Here is a 27896-nt window from a genome sequence, read left to right as displayed (position 1 = left end):
CATATATTTGTGCCACATAGACCATAGTAACTTTATTTCTGTAAATAAATATAAACAATAAAACATTTTCATAAATTATTTATGTCATTCTTTGTAGCTGCAACATACTGATAATTGGTATAACGATTCAACACAAACAAAATGTTTCAACAACTGAAAAATGACATTATATAATCTAATACAGAAAATTACACATCATACAGTTAACACTTGAAAGCAACTGATTGTAGTAGGTTTTTTCTTTTCCAAGGCACACATTTTTCTCTGGTTACATGGTGAGTCTTTCACTACGAACAACACGTTCAGTTACTAAAGGATGCTATAGATAATGAAACCAAAGCCTGGATGTACTGTTTCCTGACTTGATGCACATTTAAAAAGGTAAAATATTGTTTAGTAGACTATGAGAGCTTATATGTCAACAAATGTGTCTGTAAAATGCAAGAAACATCTCTCTGAAACACAAAAGAAAGAGCTGAAAGACATATTTCAACTGCAGGAGCGTTTAGCACCAGAATAAAATCTGTGCCTAGGGAAATGAAACAGATTGCAACAAGTGTCTGCAGTCTTTCAGGAATTGTGTGTCTGTGGAATAAGGAAGTGAAGCGTTATCAGTCAGATGACCTCCTCATGTTACGGCAGACTGTCTGGCCAGAGTCCGGAGGGGAGAAACCACACAATGTGATACTTTAAAAAAATAAAGAAAACAACAACCGCACTGACCCCACATTTGAATATTCAAATAATGAAATGAAAGAAAAAGCATGGAAGAAAGCACAAAAGTAAGACATTAAAAAAAATGTCTTAAAAAGATAGTGGCTTTGAAATTAAAACAAACAGAGGACAACATTATGACCTCAGTTTTTTCAAGAACCTGTCATGATTTGTATACTGTACAATAAATATCACAGACCATCAATAAGTCATTAAGAAACAAAAATAATCTGAGAATTACTTTTCTGTAATGGTCATTTTCTTGAGGATATAGTTGGAAAATGGATCAGTATGTAAGCATAAGGGGGCCCTTTATGACAGTCAGTGGTACCTCTGCATGTAAATCAAAGCTTGTAGTTATATTTGTGTGTCTGTGAGTATTCTAAGTTATTTCTTTTCTGTATATACGTTACAGAGCAGTTCAAATCCAGATGCTAAATCACAAGAGCTAGTGGTCCGTCCCTGCAAATAACTCTACGAATACAGGACTACTATGAGAACCAGACAGATGCTTAAAAAATATGTTTAGAAACACAGCAGTAGTAAATAAATGAATAAACAGGACACCTTAAAGTGTAGGAGAAAACAAATATTCTCATTTATACATTATTTCTACATATACAATTACGATTCTGCATATTGTATCCTTCTCCATTTATGGTAATCAACTAAGTTTGTATCTTCAGCAAGTGCAGGGCCTGTTGCCAGGGGATAGCTCTGCAGTTCAACTCCATTTGGATTCCATCATGTTCTTGTAAACAAAACAATGTAGTGCAGCTGTCTTGAGAATTATGTTATACTGTACAGATGTTTCTCAAGCAATGCTCTGGCAATACAGCTGAAGGGGTCTCCCATATGTGTGGTGATGCTGATTTTCTGTTAATTTCAAAGAAGATCAAAAAGACAACATTCTTTGATCCCTGCTGTTAATAATTGTAGGCTGTACAGCACAGAAGATCCATCAACATGTGTGTGTATGCATCTCATGACCAATATTTCAATTACATCATCCATGTAGCAGCCTTTTTTTTTTTCTTGCGTGGTTATTATAGTCTATATGTGATATAAGACACATGAGACAACCATATTTACATGTCTGCCATGTGATGCCAACAAACCAAACTTCAGTTAGTTCATTAAATCATTGAAAACTAAAAAAACCTTGTGACCCAACAAAGCTGACAGCCGTGTAGCATGAAATAACTTCACTCTGCAGGCCAGCTGGAGGATCTCCAACAGGACTCGAGCAGCTTCAGTACACTGACAATCTGCAACCACATTTAAGGCACAATTTGATATTAATACAGAGGACATTGTTAAAAACAATATTAATCGTAACTTTGATGCTAAGGAAGGTTATCGGAGATGGCTGGATGGATAATACAACTGTTAAAATGTTAAATAATTCTAGCAATTACTTTGAATCATTTAATTAAATACTAAGTAAGTTTAACTTATCAAAGTAGAAAGAAAGAATTGCAAATTGTACTGTTCTATTTTCCTATAATTTCACTTTAAATGCATGTTAAATTAAGAAATGTACAGTTTTACCTTTTGCAGGAAATCCAGGGTTAGACTTCCGTCGATTTTCCAATAATAATGTCATCACCCTGAACCGCAAGATATCAAATATTACTTATTGTACTTCAACACAATAAAATGTTTTTTAAAAAAACAAACTATCACATGATGTCTTGGTTAATTAATTCAGGATAAATTCTTGACACATATTTGGACACTTTCCAAATGTGACTGCCTTCATTAGAGAATCAACATGTGATTGAGATACTCTGATATTCGACCCATTGTCTTCAGCATACATTCAGAAGGTAATTTTGTTACACCTTCACCTGTAGCTGAGCATTAGCCAGATGTGGGGGTTTGGGGTTGACACCTGGTTTCTTTCTTGTCATCGCTGGTGAGCTGTCTCCCCTCAGGCTGGGGGTCCGACAAAGTGATGGGCGGTGTATTGAGCTCTGGGATACAACTGAGGAGGAGTCGTCCACTATCTCTGCATTAATGGCAGACAGGCAGCTGCATTCTGAGCTGCTGAAGACGTTGATGTTGTCTCCAGATGATGATGTGCTGTCCACTAAAGAAGAAACAGGTAGATTATGTTTGTTTATTTAGATACTTGTTGAGCCAAGAAATCAACTTCCAACAGACCCTTCTGTTATCTAAAAAAAAAAAAAAAACGTACTCAGCAGGTGATTGCTTTTCCATTGTTCACAGTTACGATGAAGATGATGCTGACGAAGATGAAGATTGTTGATTTCATTTTCAGTCACAGCCTCAGGGGAAGGGAAGACAGAAAGACCGGTCTCCGCCCCCTGTGATTGATTCCCGGGATAACCAGCTGGGGGCAGCGAGCCACGTCCAGAGGAGGAAGATGATTGGCTGATAGTCGTGGAAGCGGTGCTGCCAGAGCCAATGGAGTGAGGTCGTGGATACTCTAAACCCCTGTGTGAATAATACGCCACAGGGACTGACGACACACATGGACGGATGCCATCAATGAGAAAACAATGGGCTGGGTCAGTTAGTTACTGTTTTGTTAAACATAACATTGAAATGTAAAAGATGTGGGAAAAAAGAAGACGAATGAAATCTCAAAACATTTTAAAGGTAAATACGACTAACAACCCACAGCATCTACAGCCATGCTAGCCGCCATGTTGGCTGTGCACAGCAGTGTTTTAAGCGAAATGCTAACATGCTCACAATGTTAACATGCTAATGTTTAGGAAGTATAATGTTTACCATGTTTATCATTTTAGTTTAGCATGTTGGCATGCTAACGTTTGCTTATTAGCACAGCTGAGGGAGATGGGAATTTCATTAGTTTTGCAGGTATTTGGCCATAAGTCAAATGTAAATGTTAACCTGATGATGGCGCTAGATGATAAGTCAGGGTATCAACAAAGATATTACAATTCATCCTGAGGGGAACATAATTGTTTTCTTTACACTTTATGACAATCAAGCTGGCATTTGAGATATTTCATAAAAAATGTATTCACACATGGGAACCCAACTGTGACACTAAAGAAAGTACTATCCGGACTACCGAATCGATAACAAAAGATGGTGAAATGTTTTCTTTCATCGTATGAAGATACTATTGTGATGCTTTCACAACCAAAGTCTTTTTGTTTTACTTACTTCTCCCAGGCAGGGCGCAGCTGACGGATCGATCACAGATGGCAGCATCGCTGGGTTGAATGTCCATAAAAGGTTTGCGGCCCATTCCCATGAACACCCTCTCCTGCAAACGCAGCTCTGGAACATATATAATCAATTTGTATTTTTAAACCTGTGCAGCACTTTGTGAACTGTGCTTAGCTCAGTACTGTTGAAATAAGATACAGTTAGTTGTAGCTACTACCTCTGCTGTGGGCGGCCTGATCCCATAGAATCCTCTCCAGGTCGGTGGTCCAGGCTTTCTTCACCTCCATGCTGGGGGCCTTCAGGGTGTAGGTTTCCCCACTTTTCCTCCTGCGGAACCAGATCTCAAAACACAAGCCGCTCACACTGGAGTTGTGAGTCATCCCAATGTCGCTAGTCTGGAAGTGAAAACACAAAAAGATATAAATAAATGACACTGGTGAAAATATTCAAATGTGTTTTGTTAATTCAGTTTTGCATCAAAACTAATAAAAAAAACAAGGAAGTAGAATATAGTGCATATCACAACATCAAAATAAGGTGGATAGAAGATAAAACAGGATGTGTGCTGACCTTGAATGACTGCTTGTAGACATAAACATCGTTGCCAATAACTGTCTTCTTAGTTTTGCTGAAGAGGATGAGATCTTCAAAGAGAAAGATGCGGCGGACACATTTCTTCTTCCGGAAGAAAACTGTGAACTCGTCCTGGCGAATCAGCTGGCCCTGCTCCTTTAAATTCACCTGATAGCGCAGAGAAATGAACAGCAGAGCAGAAAGAAAACATTTTTTCTGAACTGCTGTGTATGAAGTAGATGTCACATTTCCTTGTATTATCTTACATCACAATCCTGGATGGCGTCCATGGTGAGCAAATCATTGCCATGGCGCATCTGAAAGCGGACCAGGTCTGCGGCAGCTTGGATCTCAGCCCTCTTTCGCTCCCTCTCCCTCAGATCAGGCCCATGCGAACCGGGGCCACTCACACTTTGTGCACACATGCTGGAAGCGAGCAGTGTATCCTGGATCATGTCTTTTGGCCTGGATGAGCCAGACAGAGCCAGCATGTCCTGCAGCAGGAGGCTGTACTTACTGATCCTCTGGATGGGCCTCAGCAGATAGGATGACAGGTCCATCATGTCCCCCAGCTCCTGCTGCTTCTTCTGCGGGGGGGGGGGGGGAACAAAGTGTGAGTATAAATCTGTGAAGCATGGCAACAACACTCCCAGGGTGTGATGACCGCAGCCATGAAAGTTTTCTATATAATGTATAACCAATTAAAGAAAGAAACTGTCGGTTAAGCACGGAGTACGGAGAAATGCCTTCAATTAATGCAAACATGCATAGGTTTGGGGGAAGCAAACATGACACATAATGAATGAGACTTAAATTATTCTGATTGAGGTTTTGATGAAGTTTAGCTGTTGTTAAGCAAGACTCTTGGATTCTTCGTACAATTGGACATTTTATTAGGTAAGGTATTCCTATAACAGAAAGATGGGGCATAAACTGACCTTGAAGATGTCATGGCGGCGGTGCAGGATCAGAGCGTCTGACAGTGGTTTGTTCTTGCTGTACAGAGCGTACAGGCCAAAGCTCTCACTCTGTGAACGTGCCCCAGGTTTAACCATATTAGAAAAAGTATGAGATTAAGAAGCAGACAATTAACTCATAGTAGCCACATAGATATGCAATAATAAAACTGTATAATATCGAGACTCTATTATTATCATTTCACTAAAATCCTGTAACTGTACATGAAGTCTTCTGCTCTCATCACCTCTTGAGAGTAGGGTGGGATTATTTTGCATGTATCAGTTTCAATATATATAGCCAATATATATATGAACATTTCTAATATTATACACAACAAATTATTGATACTGTTACAGGATATATTTATCAGGGTTGTAAGAGTTACTCCTCACATGTCTGAGAAAGCAGCGGGCCACCATGGCGGGCTCCCTCTGGCAGGCCTCCAGCTCCGGTAGAAAATAGTGGCTGTGGAAGTCGTAAAGCTTCTCCAGGTTACCGAAAATGACGCCTCGCTTGCCCCGGAGGTCCTGGGGAATGTCGGGTCTGTCCAGCAGGGGGAGGTAGTGCGTCAGGATGTAGCCCAGAGAGCGGACGTACTCCCTCTCTGTGAACACCAGCTCCTCCAGGACACGCTGCAGCCTCCTGGGAACACAGACAGAAATAACTTCAGACCTTGCACACCCAAGTACATGGTCTTCATGTACATGTATTAGCTAGTAGTATTTGCAAATAACTTATTGTATCTCCTCAACCATTGAATACATATTTTATGGGTTTTTCTGCATCTGTACAAACCAAATCATTAAATCAAGTAAATGTTTTTAATTCTCATATTGCTACTTCTGTGAATACTAAAGTCGGTCAAAAATGCTTTGTACATTATTGTTTCTTTCTCTTCATTTGTTTTACAGCTAATATATGCTGAATTCCCAGATTTCCTTCCGGTATTTAGTTATATCTGAATTAAGTACTTGTTGTTTGACCAACTTTTCAGGCAAACGTTTCAGGCGATGATACATTGACATGCTGTCATTTTAATCTTTCTCCATGCTCTGTGACAGAAAAAAAGGGGGTAGAGAAGCAGAGACAACAGTACCTGTAGCACTTCATTGGAGGCTTAGAGGCAGAAAAAAGTGCATGAAATGTTGTTAGGACTTAGATGATTAGTAAAATGAAAAGGTATGTCATTCAACTCACAGAATTATATCTTGCAGAGTGAAAGTATTGCAAGCACACTTTACCCACAGGTGGTAAACTTACAGAGCATTGCTGGCACTCTCCTGTGGATTTGCCAAACCAAAGGCCCCCTCATATCTCCCGATGGGCAGGCTGGAGTGTTTGCAGCATAAAGTCCCGTCCCCCCCTGCCGCCCCCCGGTCACTCATACAGGAGTCCTGGGAGCAGAAGCTGCCGTGGCGGGAGAGCTGGAACTTCTGAGCCTCCTGGAGGATCCGACAAGACGGCTGCCCGTGGTGTGAGCAGGACGACGAGGGGCGAACCCGCTGCTCTGGAGGAGTGGATGACCCCACCGTCGCTGCTCCTGTGGCGCACGAGTCCTGGCTCACCGACCTGGCTCCAAGACCCCGTCCCCATGGAAACCATTGGCAGCCGACAGTGTGGGACTGAGACAGAGCAGCGGCGTCTCTCTCACTCCTTGCTCTGCTTGTCTGTCTCCTCCTCGTCTCTCTTTCTGTTCTTCTTACCGTCCTACTATTAAATTATAATAAAGGCATCAAAACAGAGAGCATTTTACACAGTGGCATCACAGAGCTTCAGTTCAGAGGGAACAGATGAGGAGCAACACATCTATGTCACACTGGGCCTGGCTACAAGCTAAATATATAATTCAATGGCAAAGTGGTTTAAAGTACGACTGCAAATTATTTTCTATATCAATGAATATTCCCATTATTTTAGATTAATCAATGAATTGTTTAGTCTGTAAAATATAAAAAAAATGGCCATCCCAGTTCTTTCAGTGTCCTGTTTAAGATCTTTAAATGTCTTGTTTTGTCAGTCCAATCCTCAAAAATATTATAAGGATATAAAACATTATCTGCCATTTTCCCATTAAAAATAACTTTATCCATTAATTGATTATTAAAATAGTTGATTATTTTTATGATGATCAACTAGTGTATTAGTTGACGAATCAAACCAAGAACTCTGAATCCTAATGACAAATACCAAATCCCACTCAAGTGAGATGAATGGACCAAAACATTACCTGTGAGGAGACTGTGGAGGGACCTTAGACCCCTGGCTGTGATCCTCAGGATTGACGTTACAGCAGGCTGCAGATGTCGAGTCTGTGTTGTTGCTGCCCAGGATCGGCCTTCTCTTCCCTAATTCCACCGCTCCCGACACGATGCCTTCCCACTGCGGGTGACCGGGCCCAGGCGTTGATTGTACCACCAGACTCTGGTTCCCAGGCGACGGTGTCTGAACAGTAGTGCTCCCCACATCAACATAATGACCTTCACACCAGCTGCTAGAGTGTGGTTCTTGGTGGAAAACCTCATCCACTTCCTGCATCCTCTCCTGAAGCTGCTGCCTTGCCTCCTGGCATCGCAGCCAGGCTACGTTCCAAACCTGCATCCCCCTGGAGCCCCTCAGGGCGCTGGCCTGGGCCTTCACTTCCTGAAATTTCTCTGGGCTGAACTGGAGGAACCTGTCTTGGAAGGTCTGGAGGAAGGAGGTGTCACTGCTTGAAGGTATAACACCGGTGGTGGTTGGGTGTGAGGCATGTGCTGTGTGGACATCAGACGGGTAAAGGGATGCAGTGCTCGATCTAGGGTCTTGGTTTTGGTGCTGTATTAGCTGAGTGTTGGCTTGATTGACAGGTGCTGTATCCTGGTCACGGTCTTGCATTGGGTAGATTCTGGATTGAGTCTGGTCCAGGTACTCAATGCATTCGCTGGCCAGAGCATTAGCCTATTTGGAGATTAGAGAAGTTTTTTTTGTGTTAATCATGATAACAACGATATGATTTTGAAATCATCCTTAAGAGTAAGGAGTGTTCAGGCAACATCGGATGATTCATTTTCATGATTTTTCCGTAAACAAAAAAGTATTTACTAAAAATACTACTTGTCCTAAATTTGACGACAAATTACAGTTTTTAGGGAAGTATTTGAAAGCACTTTTCGGCTAGATTGATGCATGATTGGTTATTTTTGGCCCTGCATCATTCTGCAATGAGGGTAATTGTTATAGTAAAAGGGATATAAGGTATACTGTTATTGCATGCTTGCTTGCCAAATGTTATATTTGCAATAACTATCATTACCCTATTTGCAGTATAAGCACTATACTAAGCTTGAATACTTGAATGTTTACTGATATAGTCTAGACGGATTTCAGAAAAAAGGCCTTTTATAAGAAGTAAGGAGCATTTATGGGTACAAGTCGGGAACCGGCCTACCTTACATATTTCAAGGGTGCTGAGTCCAAAAAAACCGGTACCCGGGTGAAATTTTGAGGTTTTGACCTTCTAATTTGCATATTAAAATGGCCGCCAAATTGCCCATCTTGCACAGTTATTGGACCATTTCCTCCTAGTTTTTTTTGTAAGTAGGCAATCAAGATGAGGAAATTAAGTTTCTAGATCGATAGTCAAGGGTCAAACAAGGATATAGTGGAGGCTCAGTGCCTTTTTTATGTATATATATATGCAAAATACCAACTTTTAAGGTGAAATTAAGCATTATTTGTGTCATTTTTTAAGGCCGACATAAATATTAAATAAAAGTTACTCTGAAATTTTCCCTGTTGATATGACATATGATGTACACCATATTATATGATAACAAAGAAAAAAATCCATTGCAAGTTGTCTGAGATTTCATGTTTTTTTTTGGTTTTTTTTTTGCAAATTAAGCATTTGTTCTCTAAATTCTAAGACGGGAAAAACCCAGGTGAATAGGGAAAAATATTCAAAAAGAGACCACCATGAAACGTACCAAGTTGAATATTTAGATCAGTACATAGCATGGTCAGTCCCATCGCTGAGGACCCTTTGCCTGAGGTGAATTAACAGCAAAGAGGATCGTAACAGTTTCACACGCTTTGGTAAGTTTCCTGCTTTTTGATTTTTTTAGACAAAAAATGTCAATATTCCTTAGTTATTGATTGAGCTTGTTAACCCTATTTATCCAAAATGATACTTTTTCAACCATAGTGGGTCAAAATTGTGTATTTCAATGATATTGAGATGGCTAGCAACTGGGAGAAAACTAGCTAACAGTTCATCTTCACTCCTTCAGCTGGATGTTGCCGTACTTCATGCGATATGACCACCTGAACTATGCAAGATGGGGGCCAGTGTATATTGCTGAGATGCACCAACTCCCAGAACCTGTACTATCTGAGTTCCAAAGAGGCAACTTTGTTGTGAAGCGGTCCGATCAACGATTCAACCAGGTCGATCCAGACCAAGCAATGGAGTGGATCAACGGAACAGGGAAAAAAGGAGGGGGGATCATTGGCATTACTAAGACACCTTCAGCCCTTTCCAGATGGACACTCTCCTACAACATGAGGTCCCATGTAGCAGAAGAGACACATTTGATGTTCAGCAACACACCTGAGAAAACCTACGTCCACAATGAAGCTACCAAATCCCGTGAAAAGAGAGACAACAGAGACGAAATGGCATTGGTTTTAGTCTTCAAAGGGTTCAAGGTGTTTGATTCAGTCTCCTCAGGCTCATTGCAAAATCTCGCCACGAAAGACGTTGCCACAGAGGCTATCCAAAGCTCATTACTTTCTGCCAAAGACCTAGGACAAGAAAAAGTGAATTCATTCATTGAGAAAAGGATGATTGTTCCTGAGGACAAAGATAAACCAGAGGTCCCAATCCATGCAACCCTACATAAGAGCAAAGCTAAAACATTTGCATCTCTGTATGAAGTGGCCAAAAATCCTAAAATCAAAGACAACAGAACTGTCATAAAGGCTGACCGAAACATTCTCAAACGCCTTGTTACGGCCTATGAGGCAGGTCGTCCAGTTGACTTACCAGCTGTCCTAAAACACGAGCTTCTGCCAGTTCCCATATCCCTTGCTGAAATGAATGGGACACTTCGCACTGGAAACAAGTCTGTATTAGTAAATAAGTTAACTGAAGACATAGTCTGTCCTGAGGCTATTGAACTTCCCGACATGTCATCTTGTCTCATCATAGATGGACAGGCACTTGTAGTTGCCCTTGGAAAGCCAGACAAAGCAGTAACATTTGGGGATCTGGCCGACACATTTGTCAGAGCAGTGTTGAAAGCAGGATGTTACTATAAAAGGATAGACGTTGTGTTTGACAGATACAGAGAAGAGACCATCAAGGGTGCTACCAGGACACGACGCACAAAAGCAGCTCAACCAATCAGACGACTTGTTGAGGGTCGTGATGTGCCTCTTCCAAAAAACTGGACCAATTTCCTGTCCCTCCCTGGCAACAAAGCTGATCTTGCCAATCTACTCTCTGAAGAACTATGTGCTCAGGCACCGGATGATAAAGAGATAGTAGTTGCTGGTGGGTTCAGAGACGAAGAGACGGAGGTTAGGTCATCAAAAGCAACAACCAACCTGACACATCTGAGAGCCACACACGAAGAGGCAGATACCCGATTGGTATTACATGCAGTGCACTGCCAGTCAGACACAGTAGTCGTGTCATCTAGAGACACTGATGTACTTGTGATTCTCGTTTCCCATTTCCCACACGTAGCATGTAAAAAACTCTGGCTGTTGTCTGGTACCACAAGGAAGCCACAATATATACCAATTGATGCTGTTTTTAACAAACTGCCAAAGGATTCAGCACCAAGCCTTGTAGCATTTCATGCACTAACTGGTTGTGATACCACATCATACATTGCAAGTCACACCAAAAGTACATCATGGAAAGTCTGGAAAATGCACCATCAATTGCTCAGCAACCTCGGAATTGGTGATCTCACGGAGGAGACTCAAAGATCTTCAGAGGCTTTTGTCTGCAGAATATATGATGTGCATAAAACAGACTCTGTTGATGCAGCAAGGCATATACTTTTCTCCAGGACAGGTAAACCAGAAGCAATGCCGCCTACAAGCGATGCGCTCCACTTCCATCTGCTGAGAGTACACTACCAGGCAATGGTTTGGAGAAATGCTCACTATGCCACACCTGAGCTTCCTTCACCCTTGGACATGGGATGGAAAGATGGTGATTCAGGACTACAGCCCATTCTTATGTCACAGAACCCAATACCTGAAAGTTGCCTGGAAATGATCAGGTGTGCCTGTAAAAAACAATTTACAACACGCCAGTGCAAATGCCGAAAATCGGGGCTGTTATGCACTGCAATGTGTACATGTCAGAGTGATGACCAATGTCCTTGTTTAAATGTGGAGTTGTAGTCCTCAAGCATACCAAGGCAATGGGTAACCAAAGAACTTGGAAAAGGACTGCAGAAAGAAATACTAATCAAAATGAAATTCCAAAGACAAATGGCACACAAGCAAACTAGAAAGGTATAAAAACAATTTACCAAAACAAGTGACCTATGGAACTTACAGAAGACAGATGAAAGCAAAGCAATTCAGCTAGAAACATGAAAGAAAATATACAGAAACAAGATGTGATCTGTAGAACTGTTCAAGGGAAGTTTCATGGTTTTTTTTTCCCTATTCACTTGGGTTTTTCGATGTTTGAATTAAGAGCATTATGCTTTGTTTGCATAAAAAAATGAATTCTCAGACAACTTGCAATGGTGTTTTTCTTAGTTATTATGTAATATGGAATACATCACATATCATATATACACTGGGAACATTTAAGAGTGATATTGACTGAATATTTATGTCGGCCTTAAAAAATGACACAAATAATGCTTAATTTCACCTTAAAAGTTGGTATTTTGCATATATATATACATAAAAAAGGCACTGAGCCTCCACTATATCCTTGCTCTGACCCCAGACTATAGATCTAGACACTTAATTCATCATCTTTGATTGCCTACTTACAAAAAAACTTGGGGAAAATGGTCCAACGACTGAGCAAGATAGGGAGTTTGGCGGCCATTTTGATATGCAAATTAGAAGGTCAAAAACTCAAAATTTCGCTCGGGTACCGGTTTTTTTTGGATTCAGCACCCTTGAAATATGTAAAGTAGGCCGGTTCCCAACTTGTACCCATAAATGCTCCTTACATTCACTTTTTGGGTACATCCCGTCTAGTCTAATAACTGTTGTAATGTCTTCCACCAACCTGCTCACAAAAATCACACACGTTGACCACGACCTGCAGCTCCCTACCGCAGGCCTCTGCTCTGCCCAGAAAGTCCTCCAGGCCTGACTTGAAGGTGCAGACTAGAGTCCAGAACGCCTCTGTCTCTGGGTAGCAGAGCCCACTCTGCTGGAGGAGCTCTGCCTCTGACACTAAGGTCATGGCGTGGTGTCTTCGATCCTGCAGGAGGAGGGAGAGAGAGATTTAGACAGGAGGACAGACAGAGGCACAAAAGCACATGATGATAGCCACAAGAAAACATAGACTCACATTAGCTTCAATGAGGAAACGAGTGAAGCTGTTGAGGGTCTGCTCCATTTGCTCTCCAGAGTCTTCGACTGACTCAGCCTCGGGCAGGTGTCGCTCTCCCTCTATAGTAAACCACTGTTGCATCTGCAGGGAAGGGAGATGCAAAACAATATTGTGGTTGGTAGTATGAGCATGTGTACCTTACTTTATAAAAGTCCTAATCTAATAAGTCAACTATTTAAGTTCCTATTTAAATGTATATGTGTGTATGTGTATCCTGTTTGTATACCCTTCTCTTTAAATAATGTGTATGTTATAAAAGAGTGAGAGCAGAATGTAAACTGTAAAAATGTTCTCTACTTTTCAATTTAAAATAGAAAGGCTAATGCCCATCAGTAACATGCCTCGAGTGTTAAAAACATCAAATAGTTGAGGAATGACATTTGACAATGCCCACATAATGTACTATTATAATTAATGGCTTTATTGACTTCTTTGATGAGTTTGGATAATGCACCTGCATGAAGTGTCCCTCAATCTCTCTGAGCTGCAGCAGGTACTCCAGATGTTCCACAGACATGTTGGACCTCTGCACAAGGACGTGAGCCTGCTCCTCCACGTAGTTGTACAGGCTGGACACCGAGTCCACAGCGTCACTGCACATAAGAAAAATACAGTTTATAAGCTTAAGGGAAATAAACAAAACATTAATAAAGTATTATGTTTTTTTTAATTTACTCAGACTCAAGTGTCAGTGAGTGTTATGGCAAAATGTTGATCTGAAAATAATAAGTATGATTGTGTGTTATCCATACAAGTATAAAAGGCCACTTATCTTTCTCAAATCACTTGCTATCAAATAATGAGCCCAGCACAGTTTTTTGCTCTTGGGTTTTGTGTATATTTTAGCAGCTACAGTATTCAATCACATGTAGTCGAAAGACAGCAAATGAGATTACTCCAAGAAAGACGTTACCACACCCAGGATTTAACATTCAGTACATGTAAATGCAGTCATGAGAGGTTTACCTGAGCTCCTCGCAGTGGGGGTACTTGAGGTCACTCTCCTTCCTTAGCCTTGCCAGGATGGCCCCACCCTCCCTCTGCAGGACCGACCAATCGGCTGTCCTCCAGAACGTTCCTCATCAGAGTCCTCTGGTCCACCATGCACTGCTGCACGGACTGTTGGACAGAAATACATTTGAAGATCAGTAAACCATACATAACTCCTTCACATCAACATGTATGTATCAAGTTTCTACTAATGTTTTACAGTGTATAGCTCTAGAAGCTCAAACACTTTATACACTGTATTATCAGAGTTGAATAACTGAAGATAATCACAGCTTTCAATACGTAAATAACATAAGTAAAGCAGTCAAAAGAAAGGTACCTGTACAGTGTCAGTCCTCTGGGGTTCCTCTAACCTACTGATGGCTCTCAGTAGAAGGCTGGATGCCTCATGGAGATCAGACACAAATGGGAAGAGTTTCTGGAGAATAAAAGATGTGGACTGGAGTAAATCCTGAGCCATGAAGAAAATACTCCATTAAAGAAGAGCAGCAGGTAATGAGCTGTCATGTCTCACCTGGTGCAGCTCTATCCAGTCACAGGGGCTGTGAGACATCGCGCCGTCCAGGCGGGAGCTCAGCTGATTCGCCTCCACCATTTTTAACAAGGCTTTCATAGACGTCACCATTTCAGTCTGTTTAGAGGGGAAAAAGTGTCAAAAACACATGAACATGCTTCATGCCAAAGAATGAACAACGGAGAAATGCTAGCGTCACTATTTGCTACATAACCCCCTTTGTGTTTTTTAGCATAACTGCGGTGTTGCGATTAAATCGATCAGAAAATAATGGTCAACAATCAATTAACACCAATTAAGGGCACAATCCCAGTCGAAGTCCACCATTGAAAATGTATCAAGAAACGTATACACTCATAACAATGTTCATATTAAAAAGTTGGTACAATTAGCACCACTTTTTCTGTACATTTAAACCAGGAAAAGTATTTGATTTTTGGGGATTATCCATTGGTTAATGTTGTTAACATGTCTGAAGGTAAATGCAACTGAAGTCTTGTTATGTCTCACAAATGTTGATTGTCAAATGTTCAAATATTTTTTCTGGATTAGTGAAAATGGATGAGAGGTATCAAATTTTATAGCTACTCAGATTAATATGAAACTAGTTATTTCTCCATCGTGTCTCAAATGTAATATTTGAGGTGGGAAGAAGCTGACCTGGATGCCGGGACACCTCTCTGGCAGAAGATTTCTGTCCTTATTCACCAGCAGCACGAAACTGTTTACTGCCTGCGGAGTCAGCTCCTGAAACAGTTTATCACACCATAAATCTACTAAACTACATTCATGCATCCTCAAGTTACACACTGTTATTGATCATCATCAATAAATCATAGTACACTTTGAAGGGCATAAACGTATGCAAATAATAGAAATTCACTCATTCATTTTTTCAATCTTATAAACTAAATGTAACGAAAATCTAACCTTTTAATTTGTTAGACAATATGTTATATCTTTAATATCAAACTGGTAAGTGAATAAAGAAAAAATCGCTGTCACATTAGAGAGGTATATTCAATAATCTGGACTATGTTAAATCTCAGGATGCTAAGTTATTCAGCATTGACATTTCAATAAGAAAATATTGACACTAGACAGCAGCCAGGAATGAACCACCAAAGCTAATGCTGATAGCTGCAGTCAGCTGTTTCTGTGCTCATTACCTGAAGCGTCATCAAGGCCTTGTAGAGCTGCGGCTGAGGATTTGTCTTCCTTGAATCGAAAATGAGCGTCATCCCAGCTTCTCTGATTTCTCTCCTAGATACAGAAAGAAAAAAAGGGAATAAATACACAACCACACTAAAACACACATGACCACAACAATGCTAACACTTCCTTTTAGATTGACTTTTAATATATAGTGTTTTTTGAAGTCTGGTTAATTAATGTGTTCATTGTTTAGCTGGCATATGGATGTGACCTGGTGATGGTGCGGAAGTAGAGCAGCATCTGGAAGAGCTCCTGGCTTGTTACAGCTGATCTCCATCCTTGGTGATGTCCGTACAGCTCGACTATTGCCCGGCCTGTCCTGTCTCTGCCGCCTGTAGGGGTACAGAGAGGAAAGATCAATCGACATGTTGTTCTCTGGGAGAATTAACAGTCATTTATTGACCTCTAAAAGGGAGAATAGAGAGAATAAAGCATCCAATTTGTTATTCTTTTCAATAGATGTGTTTGACCTTTAATCTCAGTTTTGCTCATGCTGATACTTGAGGATGATTACAAAGGAGGGAGGCTCCTATATTTAAATGGAAAAGGTAATCTTGAAATATCCAATATGCTAGCTATTATTGACTTAAATGATATTACATTTTATATAATTTGTACATGTGTGCTGTTAATGCACAGCTGTCACTCTGCTTTTGAAAACAAAGACAAACCATGTATATTGAGTCATTTGATGGCTCAAGGTTATTTGCTGTGTCTCAAACTGACTCACCTGTGAGAGCTGCTACTCCCAAGTAGACAGGATTGGCTTTGGGGTCTGGGGATCCCAGGGGGAGGTGGTCCGGTCTGGGACGAGAAGAGGCAGGCTGTGACAACTTCTGTGTCTCAGCTGCTGCAGCTAGTTCTGTCTGTGAAGTCTTCTCTGTCTGATGGCCATTTCTACAGAACGTACTGCCAGGCTGAGCAGCATCTGTAAAGAGTGGACACATTTTACTGATGGAAGAAGACTGATTTTAATCCGCAACACAACTATACGTGTTAGTTATGTGAAAAGGCCATTACAAGATGCTTATTACCATCATTATGTTATAATAAGACCAGATAAGTGTTACTAAGAGCATCATAAACATGTTTACTGTTAGATTATAAGACATTTATAATCACTTACACATAACTTTTAAAAAGTGTATAGACTGTTTAAGAACATTAACCAAATCCCTTTTAGATTTTAGTTTATAAAGGATTCAAAGTATAAATGACCTTAGTAGGTGCATAGCTACAAATGATGGCATAGTATGGTATGTATTTATCTTAAGAGAGCAACACAAATGGTTTGTAAAGGTTTAACAATGACTTAACAGGTGTGTTATTCAATACATTTTTCTGTATTGCTAATAGAAAATACATTCTAAAAACAGGCTATAAACTGGTAACACGTTCATTTCAAATGATTTAAATGCAACAATGAATGTAAGTGTGTGAATGAGTGTTAGTGTGTTAGTGCTAATAAACGCTTATTACAAGCATCTTTATGTTGGCTCTACCAAATTATGAAATTCCAAAACTCATGCTAAAGATCTGACTAGAGTAGAATAAGTTACAAGAACAACATTACATTAGTACCTGGAGTTGCCATATTCTTCCTGTTGATCTTGGGTGAAACGAGTCCAAAGGCTGTGCTGTTTTTACATTTTACCACATGCAGCTGGGGAATCTTTCCACAGGAGCCAGAGTTTTCTTTTCTCCGAACATTTTGACCTTCAACAATGACCAGTGCACACTTCTCAGAGGTGTCCACCACAGCGGTGGAGAGGGACGAAGATCTCCCATCAGACATGGACTCCGGTCTGTTCTGCGACGCTGAAAGAGGAAAGTTTGCACTTACACCCGTGGAATTGGTTCTGCTTTGTAGCCTTTCATGAGGTTTGAGGTTCATCGCTGAAATTTCAGAGGAAGTAATTGGTAATCCGCTGTGTGTAGGAGGGATGACATCAGACAAAACTCTATTAGTGTTCGTCCTCGTTCCTGCTGCTACATTTGTCCTGTTAACATTGTGTAAATTGCCATAGGTTTTGGCAGAGTGTGCATCCCTTGGTTCCCTAAATGGCTGAGTGGTCCTTTCAGGTGTTGGTTCTGGTAGCCTACCACTTTTTAAAGCATTGGTTCCCCTGTTATCCATACAGGGGGCATTGTTTGTATCTCCTGTTTTCCAATATGGAACAGTATTTTTTTCTCCTGACTCCTCACATACGGAGGAAGGAGGCTGCTGTTGCATAGCAGGGTTAAACCACATTCCTTGAACATTACTCCGCAGATCCCCTGTCTCTGGTAGTCTTTCATCACACTTTGAGAAACCATCCTCCTCCACCATTGCCAAGATGTTCCCCCTCTCCCTCTCCTGTTTAAAGTTGACAGGGTTTTTAATAGCAGCCTGGTAGGAGTCCCTGTATCGACACCTGAGCTCCGGAGCTCTGGAAGCCTTTCCGCCTTGTCTTCTCCTCATGCACGGGGAACAGGGTTTCTCTGAGAAGCGAACACACTGAGAAACTTCAAGGGAGTCAGGGTGAGGCTGATGGGATTGGGAATGGTACGGAGGTGGTTTTGCAGACATGTTGGGCCTAAATGATGCAGCAGCCTCAGGTCTAACATGACTTTGTGTTTGCGGTTCTGTAAGAAACTGCACCTGAGCTTGTGACTGTGCTTGAGGTGGATGACTCTGTGTTTGCCTGTGCAGCTCCATTTGTGGGCGGGGTGGCATTTGTTCTTGCCTGTGTGGAAGTCTTTGCATTTGTGGTTCAGTTTGTGTGTGCGGCTGCATTTGCCGTTCTTTAGTTGCTGACTTAGCTCTACTAAAAAGCATAGTTGCCTGAAGAATATCAATATATTCCCCTTCCTCAACAGCTGGGCCTCTCCTGCTTATATCTTGAGGTTTATGCAGCCCTATATTTTCAGGAGCAATTACAGCCTTTTCTTCACCTTTGCACGTAGTTGTATCTGCCCTTGCAGAAGTGCCGGCACCTGGAACAGTGCTTGTTTTTGGATCTGGCCCAGTAGAGCAGCTGTCCCATGTATTAGGGGACACCCAGCCAACAGGCTTAGGCTCAGCTTCAGATTCTTTAACTTTGACCAGCTGTGAGGAAGACGCAGCTTTAGTATCCACCAGGCAGAGTGACACAGCAATGCCGTGCCTCGCTGGACATATTCTGGTCTCCACAGAGTAGGCAGATGGATGAGAAGAAGATGATAAATTAGAATTAAGAATGGTAACAGGATAGTTTTTTGGTGCTGATTCTTTTGAAGGAGGAAGAGGAATAAATAATTTGAAGAAGAGCTCTTAGGAAAATGAGGAAGAGGTGGAGGAATCGGAGGTAAAGGAGGATATGAAGGAGGAGCAGAGGCCATACTACTCCCAGCACACAGCGCCACGTCCACAAAATCAGGCACAGCAATCCGTTCCCATGGTAACCTCACCACGCCCTGCTCAGTGGCAAGCAAGCATCGACTGAGAGGCGTTCCATGGCGGCCCTGGTTGATCTCTTCTAACCAGTCACAGCTGAATATACAAGGATAGGAAGTCTCAGGGATTGGATTCTCCTCTACTACTTCCACTTCAAGACCCTCCTCTTCCAGGAGGCTGCAGACTACGATGCGAGCTGATTGGTCACAGAAAGGGGCCACCTGGAGATAAAAGTCACCGGGCTGAAGTATCAGCGGGTTGATGGGAGCAAGGTGGACGACAACTTGGTCACGCAAACAAAGAGGCCAGCCCTCACACAGGAATAGAACATCAGAGTACTGAGCCTAAAAGGAGAGAAAACACTCAGATTCAGAAAGTATATCAACTTTTTGGTTTATTTTTATTAGGAAATTAGGTCCAGCTAGAAGATCTTTGGGCAGCATGTTTCATATCAACAAAGGGAATGTAGGCCTCTTTATTCGTAAGTGTAAACAAAACAGTGACTTACACATGCAGCCTGTTGCACACTGTCTAAAATGTGCTTGACTGGCACCAGAAAGTCCAGCAGGCACCGCAGGGCATCCCCCCGATAACGGCTATCTATGACTTGGAAGAGCTGGCTGAGGAGAGTGGGAGCGGTGGCCTCAAAGGGTGGGTACAGCACCGACAGAAGGTTCTGGATCGAGCTTTCCAGAGAATCAGAGTTCTGAAAACACAAGAGAGGAAACAGGGGCTCAATAAAAGCTCTGCTCGACGTCGTACGGCTCCATTAATGTTCCCCACTGCTTCATTCACAGGTAAACCAGGCTATGATCTGTGGGTGCTGTATGGATGTGCACCACTAGGAAAAGTTGTCAATAATTCAGTATATTTTTATACCTGAACTTCCCATTAGTGAAATGACCATGTGTTAGAAAATGTGACTTTATTCTAAATAGATAAATACTTTATTTATCCAAGGCAAATGTAGGCATCCAGTAAGTTCCACTAAACATTCAAACACTGATAAACACAGGATTGATGTAAACAAAACTGAAAAAACAGCACTGCGAGGTAATAGATGGCGTTCAGGGAAGGCATGCAAATAGTGATTACATGTAATTAATTAAATAACACAGAACAAAAACAATTCAATAATAATGATTACCATGGGTAACATAAAATAGATATATATATATAGTAGATGTATTATATGAACAAACATAAACTCTGCCATCCGGCCACATATTGACTAAAAAATGATTGAAACCAGCCACTTAAGTCATGCGACCCATCGTCCTGAATAAAATAAAATAAAAAGATGAATCACTCTAATAATAAGTTTGAAAATGAAATTACTTTTTAAAATTAATGTATTAATGCTGGGTTCCTGCTACACATGCAACTAGCTGATAATAAGATTATTTAATTGATTGATTTGAAATTGTCCATTACAGTTTCCTGAAAAATATTTCATTTACAATAACATGATTCAGAGCAAGGCTTCAATGCTCACATTTTAGAATTGATGATTAATTGTATTTCAATCAGTTAATCATTGATGTGAACTACAGAAGTCTAAAAATGGCATTGACTTAAACTCTCTGCAATGTAGAGTACTGCTCCACAACAGGAAACCAGCATCATCTCCCTTGCGTCTCTCACAGTAAATTACACAGATCTGTCCTCAACCTCAGGGCCTGCTGAGAGAATAGCTACACAAACACAAACACTCTGTGCTCATCATTAAACATATAGTCAGCCTGCCTGACAGGAAACATCCACGTAAACACAGTGCGTTGCTCTCAAGGCTAGCTCCCTCCTGGTTTATGGTTTCACATTCCCTTTGACCTGAACTTATGGCCCGCTACCTACTTTTAGGCCCTGCTTTATTTAGCACCCGGCAAAGGCCACAGCAGCAGACCTCGGGGGTTAATGTACATACACGCATATCTGAGGCTCTGAGGGAGATATATGGCAACAGGAAGGGTTGTGTGTGAATGTCCACGCAGGCCAGGAATGTTGCTGCCCTTTATGGGATTGCATCATGTCAGCGTAAGAGCCAGGAAACGCATCCTAGTTTAAAAACCTCCCTGTCAGAATAGAATGAACCAATTTATTGCTTTTAATGAAAATATGGAAAACGGTTTCATATATTATAGTGAAATCATCCCACTGAAAACATGGCTTCCCACTGTGGCGGTTAACAAATGTGGATATGGATGAATGAAGATGAAAAGAGAAGCAGTGGTGAAAGTAACTTTGCGGTTTGATATACAGCTCATTATCAGTTTCTCCGGTTTTACTATTTATTGGTATCTCTTTGAGTTACATGATTTTTAATTTTTTTTTATTGAATTCTATAAACTACTGACAACATTTCTCTGTGTTGGAATTAAACAAACACTGGGATGGCTGCCACACAAAATTTGGAGTGGTCTCTTAATTTTTTTCGGAGCTGAATATATATTTTAAAACCTGAAATGAATACATACAATTGAATGAATTGTCATACAGTAAATTAAGCCACCCAGCAGTACAAGAAAATGAATAAATTTGCACTTTTGTAGCAAGTGACAGCATACAATTGTGCCTTTGACTGCATCCTTGAAAATAATAATAATAATATGGTATATAACAATGTAACCACTAAAGATTTGACCTTTTTTTATTGTACATACTAATTTAAAAAAAATCAACTCAGATATTCCATTCAGGGCATTAAGTTAAGATTTATGTATTAGAGGTATGAGTACTTTTACTTAAAATGTGGTACTTTTTCCAGCACTGCAGAATTGAATTATCCGTTCAGACTAGCACTGGTCTGTTACTCTCCAGCTCTGCTATCTGTTGTGCATCTCCTTCTTTGCACCTTTAGGAGAAAACAATGCAGCACTTTGGTCCTTCGGTTTCTTATCTGCTTCTGCTTTTTTCCCTCTCAAACAACAATAGCCATCCACCCTCTCTACCTAATAACTTCACATTGTGATCTTAAATCCTGGACTCTCAGCCAGTCCTCAGCCCCTACAGCTTCAGAAATAAAGACTGTGACTCAATGCATGCTGGTCAGCCCTGCCACAACCCGCTGGGATAGAACATCGTGCTGGTCATCAAGATAACATAGGGAGGAGGAGGAGGAGGAGGAGGAGGAGGAGGAGGAGGAGGAGGAGGAGGAGGAGGAGGAGGAGAAGGAGGGTGGTGATGGAAGCAGCTGTGGTGGTTGTTCAAACAACAGCAGGATGGGATGGTGGCAGGTCCAGAAGCACTTTGTGTACTGTAAAGCACATTCAGTTCACAGCTCATTAAATTAAATAAAAAAACAAATTAATAAAATGCTTGCCTGTCCTAGATAAAATGAGCTCCTGCTTCGTCAACTTTAAATAACCTCTGTGTTATTTCTCTGTTTTTGAAGGAGGTCTGGGATTCTGCGTGGCTGGTTATTTGTAGAGTTTTAAATGAATCTGAACCCAAGAAGAAAAATAAACAGTGATGATGACGGGTTTGGTCTCCTGGCTACAGTGATAGGACATGCAAATGCTTTGAGTGCTTACAAAACAAGTGAGATTTTACTTGGAGCGTGATAACACTGCTGGTAATATGAGTCAGCTTTGAGAATTTGAATAAAGAAAACATTTAGCAGCCGTGCTGAGTGTTTTTTATTTATGTGTTTATCTGTATGTCAGTCTGCAGTATGTGGTGTATGAGTGGACTGCATGGACATGTCTTTCTGCCCGGGTCAGCATACTGTTGCTGCAGATTCACACGGCTCAATATAAACACCCAGATCTCTCAGCCACTGAAATAAATGACAACTCACATTACTGTGGATAAGATGTCCCATAGCTGGAGCAGAGGACAGTTTGAATGTCTCTGTCCAGTAACATTATGAAACATAAATAGTCTTAACACATTCCTGATGAGAAGCAGGTTCCTGCCTTGACAAGAAATAAATATTTAACAATGATAGAAGGAGAGCATGCGTGGTTCCTTTGGGACATTTCTTCCCTGATTTAACTGTGACATTATGTATTTAGTAGTTTTTTGGGGGGTATTTTCCTTATTCAACTAGATGGTATCTGTCAAAGAGGGACAGGAAATGGTTGGAGAGGGAGAGGTGGCGACATGCATTCAAAAATCATTAACTAATATCAATCATAAGAAAACTGATGAAATCATTAATATAGTATTCATAAAATATAAATTTAATATCAAATAGTTTTTTATAGTCCACACATTTAGATCAAAAGAAGATTCATTTTGTCTTTATATAACTGTTGTACCCCAACCCCCACATTTCAATAAAGTAGCATTACAAATATTCAGCCTGTGTAACGTCATGTATACAAAATGCCTGAGAAATATGCAAAGTACAATAAGCACAAGTGATGTGAATCGGCCAAACTTGAAAGCCTCCACAGACTCTGATACTGCCTCTAAATAAGCACGAAAAGAATCCATTTCCTGCGTTTATGTCTGTGGTATTTCCTCTTTTCTATACAGATTCCCCACTGGATTACACTATAAAAAATGGACAGACATGATTAACGTACAGGAAGGACTTTATCTCAATTTATTATTACAATTTATGGAAACCTTATGGAAATACGTTTCCCTTACAAACTTTAATTTTCCGGCAGGCTCTTGTTTTTAAGTTGAATCGACAATATATTCTCTTCTAATTAGTTTTAAAAAGGCAACAGACAGAATTGACAGATGACACTGTGCATGTCACCGTCCATTTAAATCACCTTACAAAACTTATGAATGTCCAGAAGACTTTCTAGTTTATTTAAATGATGCAGCTTCTACAGACAATGTCAATCAGCCGGTGTGAACCATGTCTCCAGTCAAGTCAAACCCAAACATGTTAATGTTGCACGTCTGTGGATGAATATAACAGGGATGTGTTTGTGTAAGATGACTGATGTCACACTGGCTGTGAACATAAAGCATTGTTGGCAGCATTTCTTTCACACCTTGAGTGCTGTTTCATTTCAACATGAGGATTTATCAGCTCTTAACACTTCACACAAGATTTAAATCCTGCTATGACTTTGGAGAGGACATCTGAGCTACTTAAGATTTTTCAAAAAATATCTGAGTATACAGAGGCAGACTTATGTCTGTTCCCTAAACAAGTTACCTATCCATCCTCCTGCTGTCAGGAAAGATCAGAGGAAGTATGAGTCCTAAAAGTGACGGGAACATTCTTAAATACTGCCGATGCTGAGTCAGCGAGGAGTCAAGGTCAGGGGGATTGAGGGTTTGCATTTTGGCAAAAATGAAATGCATCAGCTGTATCCGACCTTGGTTGGAAAAGACCAAATCTTCAGCAAGTTTTCCACCTCAACATTATGAATCAAATTACCATCACAAATCTTTGCTACACAGGTGTTTGATATGGCTGTATTTTACACTCGATCATAACTGTATTAATAAGAAGCCACTGAACACCAGTTTGGTGTATGGCTAACAACAAAGGATGGTTTTGAGCAAAATATAATAATGATGAGTGAAGAAAAGGTTAACTTTTATGAAGCCGTTCAAATGTACTTTTATAAATAACTATAATGCACGACTAAAAATACAACAAAACCAAAAGTCTGCACTATTTTGTCAATTAGCGGCAAATAAGCATCAATACTATTTAATCAGTCCTTTAATAATGGCTTTTTAAATGGAATAAATGATTTGGCTGTTCAATGCTATTTAATGAGTTCCCTACATCGTTGCTGCCTTTTGAAAAAACGTCAAATATAGATTTGAGAAGAAAATAAACAAAAAATATCAGACGTTTTCAAGTTGCCCAAAAACATTGGGTATTTCTTTTGAACATTTATAAATAATGTTGTACTCCTGTTCTCTTTACAACTTTAACATCTTCAGCATGAGATTTTTTTGTCAAGGGGGCTTTCTATTTTGGATTAAATTGATGTACCTGTTGGATACAATGTTGTTCCTTTTAGAATTATCGCTGCATCTTTAGACTAAAATCGTACAAAATTCACATGAGTTGCTTTTTTTATTCCACATCTGTTTTTTTTACCTGAGTGCCACGTGTGGTGGCTCACCACCTCATCACACCGGTTGACACCAGAGCACAGACCAGATTACACTGAGGTCGGACATAAACACAGACTGAGTAAATCTACTGTACATGACCACGGAGGCACCAGTCGGCCAGACGGTATATTAGTAGCTTCACAAGGATCGGCAAATCGGAGTGTGCGGAAGGCAAACACTAATCATGAAGGCCTTGATCAGCAAGACGGTTTGAAGGTGGCTGTAAAGTAGCAGTCAGGAAGCAGTGAGGCCTGTGTTTAAGTCATTAAAAACACGTCAGGGAATTATGAAAAAGCCATGACTTTAAGCGAGTATTTAAACTCATCGTGAGTGAGGTGACGTGTCTGTGCTGTATGTGTGCGAGCATGTTATTACACCAAAGTGTGGCTTAGCTTTCACTGACACACTCATCTCATCTGTAATTAGCTCACAGCTGCTTAATGTAAGTCACACCGGCAGATTTCATAACAAACAACCAGAAACGATCACTTAGATACAGGACAAACAGGTGGAAACACGGACTAACTCAGCCATGATTTTTCATACAGGGAGAGTGCAATCATTTCTATATGCTGTTAAAATGACACGAGTTTCTGTTTTTTCTTTGTAATATCAATGTAAACTAAATGTTTTTCAGTATTTATGATTTTGGTCGAACAAAACATAAATGTAAAGATGAAATGTTTGCTCTGTGAAGCTGTGATGGGCATTTTTTGACAATCTTTTGACATTATAATAGAAAAAAGATAATTGATTAGCTGAAAAAATCAGGGACAGATTTCTTGATTATGATAATCAAACCTTTTATATAGAACATAAAATATTTGAAATGTATAATGTTGGATCACATTCAGATCAAATCTTTATCACACTAATTGGGACTTTTACATCATAAAAAGATATATCTAATGTTTATGCAGCTTTGCATAAACTTTGACTTAAGACTATTTGGACATCAGTGGTAAACACTGAACAGCTGATACAGCAGATCCGTCAATTTTTGTCTTAAAGTGACGATCAGTGAAAACTTCTCTGTTTTATCAACCATGTTGCTGTGTACTCTGAAGGAGGATTCAGCCAAGTTCCTATAGCCAGTATAAATCATGTAAAAGCAAGGTGATGATTTGTAGTTTTGCAAACAGAGCCGTTACACGTAATGTAGTGTGTTTCCATTGAATCACCGGCAAGGGACAAGACGTCTTTCTGCTGAGAGAGAAAGGATGCTCTGTGTAAGCTGGTCAACACAGGAACAAATACCCAAACATTGAGGTCACTCCTAAAACAGGAATAGTCGGGTTAATGGACTCTGGTTTCAACAACATGGCAAATATGCAGGGAAACAGGGCGGGAAAGTCATGACAGTACACACACACATAGTGTCCTGCCAAATCAAACCTACAGGAGAGCTGGGCGGGCATTTTAAAATTCAGCTCCCTACATGACATCCTCCAGTCAAAGTGTGCCAAACTAAACCTACTTTATGTGGCACCGTGCACACCCTCTCTACAGCCAAGGTGTGACCATGTCTCAATTCACAATCAGCAGGATACGCAGACTCTCAACAGGTTTAAAATGAAAGAAAGTGTTGAATTTTCCAAATCTTAACATCCGACAAAAGCTCTGACTTCCAGCATCTGCTCCCTGATGCTGTATGGTTGCACCGCCTGTGTGACTCACATGCCAGTAAAAGGGGGTCCAGGAAGGAGGCAGATACAGTGGCTGGTTTGTGAAATCTGCCCTAATGCTCGGTAACCTGAGACCTTCACCTCGTGTCAAAACACTCGAGCAGAGAGCAGTAGTCAGTGTAAGCTATGAGAGCTATGCTGTACTTGTACACAGAGTACATGCATGTATCAACATAAAAGACTACTTGTCACAACGTTATAAACAAATGACAGCAGGAACAGGAGGCAGTTTTGTAACTGTACCGTCTAAAATGTTACAAGGAAATGCAGCATGACTCATTAATAAACCATTTAATCAATAAAATGACCGCTACATATTTCTTAGAGTGCAAGATTCTTATTTTGGTCAAAACCCAAAGATACTCCAATGTTCAAACAATATAAAAAGGATAAAGGTGGCACACTTTCAATCAGCTTTTCAGAATTTTGGTTTGATAAAGTCAAACAATTAATGATTTGTCTTAACAGTTGTCAAGTTGTTAGACCAATCCATTAATGAAGTTTTTGTGTCAAACTGTTTCTAAACTCGGAGTACCATAAAGCACATCAACTTGGTCTCACAGAGAGATATATTGCAGGAAAACCATGGATTATGAAGCTTAAACTCCACAGCACATTCAACTCCTTTAGACAGGTTGTCTTCTAAGCTGGGTATTTGACAACATTTTACAATACTTTATACTAGCTTAAAAAACTATATCTTTGAGGTAATTTTTAAATTGGTGAGGATGAAAGTTAGAAACAGCAAACAGTGCATATTGTCATATTACCATCTTCCTATCTGCATGCTGTCATTCCCATTCATCACAACAGCAGCGGCGTCTGAAATAATCCAAAAGGAGGGATAGTAATCTACAAAGCTGCTTCTCCTGTTCACCGGCTGCTCCACCAAAAGGAAATCCATTCTGAACAGACTCTTGCTCACCGCTGAGTGAGTGAGGACAACATTAAGACAGCGGGAAGAGCATTGGTCCGGTCCTTAGCTGAGCTGCAGTATTTCATTTGTTTTCCTCTTTTTCT

At 40.5% G+C, this 27896-nt stretch overlaps 2 protein-coding genes and 1 long non-coding RNA gene across 3 annotated transcripts; 1 reads left to right on the top strand and 2 right to left on the bottom strand.

Annotated features, from left to right (window-relative positions):
• Positions 1-4: 4 nt before the first annotated feature.
• LOC134868744 (uncharacterized) lies at positions 5-18652 on the bottom strand. The gene is given in 24 exon segments (XM_063890050.1): positions 5-1982; positions 2266-2324; positions 2565-2806; positions 2915-3199; positions 3877-3993; positions 4100-4277; positions 4453-4623; positions 4722-5042; positions 5394-5483; positions 5808-6057; positions 6676-7125; positions 7643-8349; positions 12665-12862; positions 12953-13075; positions 13449-13587; positions 13961-14043; positions 14045-14113; positions 14325-14423; positions 14520-14636; positions 15180-15266; positions 15689-15782; positions 15946-16066; positions 16465-16662; positions 17316-18652. Coding segments are annotated over 23 exon segments (5415 nt in total). The 5' UTR covers positions 18553-18652; the 3' UTR covers positions 5-1982; positions 2266-2285.
• LOC134868764 (uncharacterized) lies at positions 1807-4313 on the top strand. The gene is made up of 3 exons (XR_010166311.1): positions 1807-2821; positions 2999-3339; positions 3886-4313. It is a non-coding gene; the product is annotated as an uncharacterized LOC134868764 (long non-coding RNA).
• On the bottom strand, positions 18651-27896 carry LOC134868753 (uncharacterized protein KIAA1755-like). Its single transcript, XM_063890059.1, has 3 exons — positions 27647-27896; positions 19658-19855; positions 18651-19493 (listed from the first exon to the last, which is right to left on the bottom strand). The coding sequence occupies exons 1-3, from the start codon at positions 27647-27649 to the stop codon at positions 18651-18653; spliced, it is 1044 nt and encodes a 347-aa protein (XP_063746129.1). The 5' UTR covers positions 27650-27896.

The sequence above is a fragment of the Eleginops maclovinus genome, chromosome 1, assembly GCF_036324505.1.
Source record: "Eleginops maclovinus isolate JMC-PN-2008 ecotype Puerto Natales chromosome 1, JC_Emac_rtc_rv5, whole genome shotgun sequence".
NCBI lineage: Eukaryota > Metazoa > Chordata > Actinopteri > Perciformes > Eleginopidae > Eleginops > Eleginops maclovinus.
Note: the sequence above shows the minus strand (reverse complement) of the source record. Positions and strands in the feature narration are given on the sequence as shown.

Coding starts and splice junctions, on each gene's coding strand:
- LOC134868753 (XM_063890059.1), bottom strand. Junction 19,494..19,657: donor GTGTGCAACAGGCTGCATGT/GTAAGTCACTGT, acceptor CTCTCCTTTTAG/GCTCAGTACTCTGATGTTCT.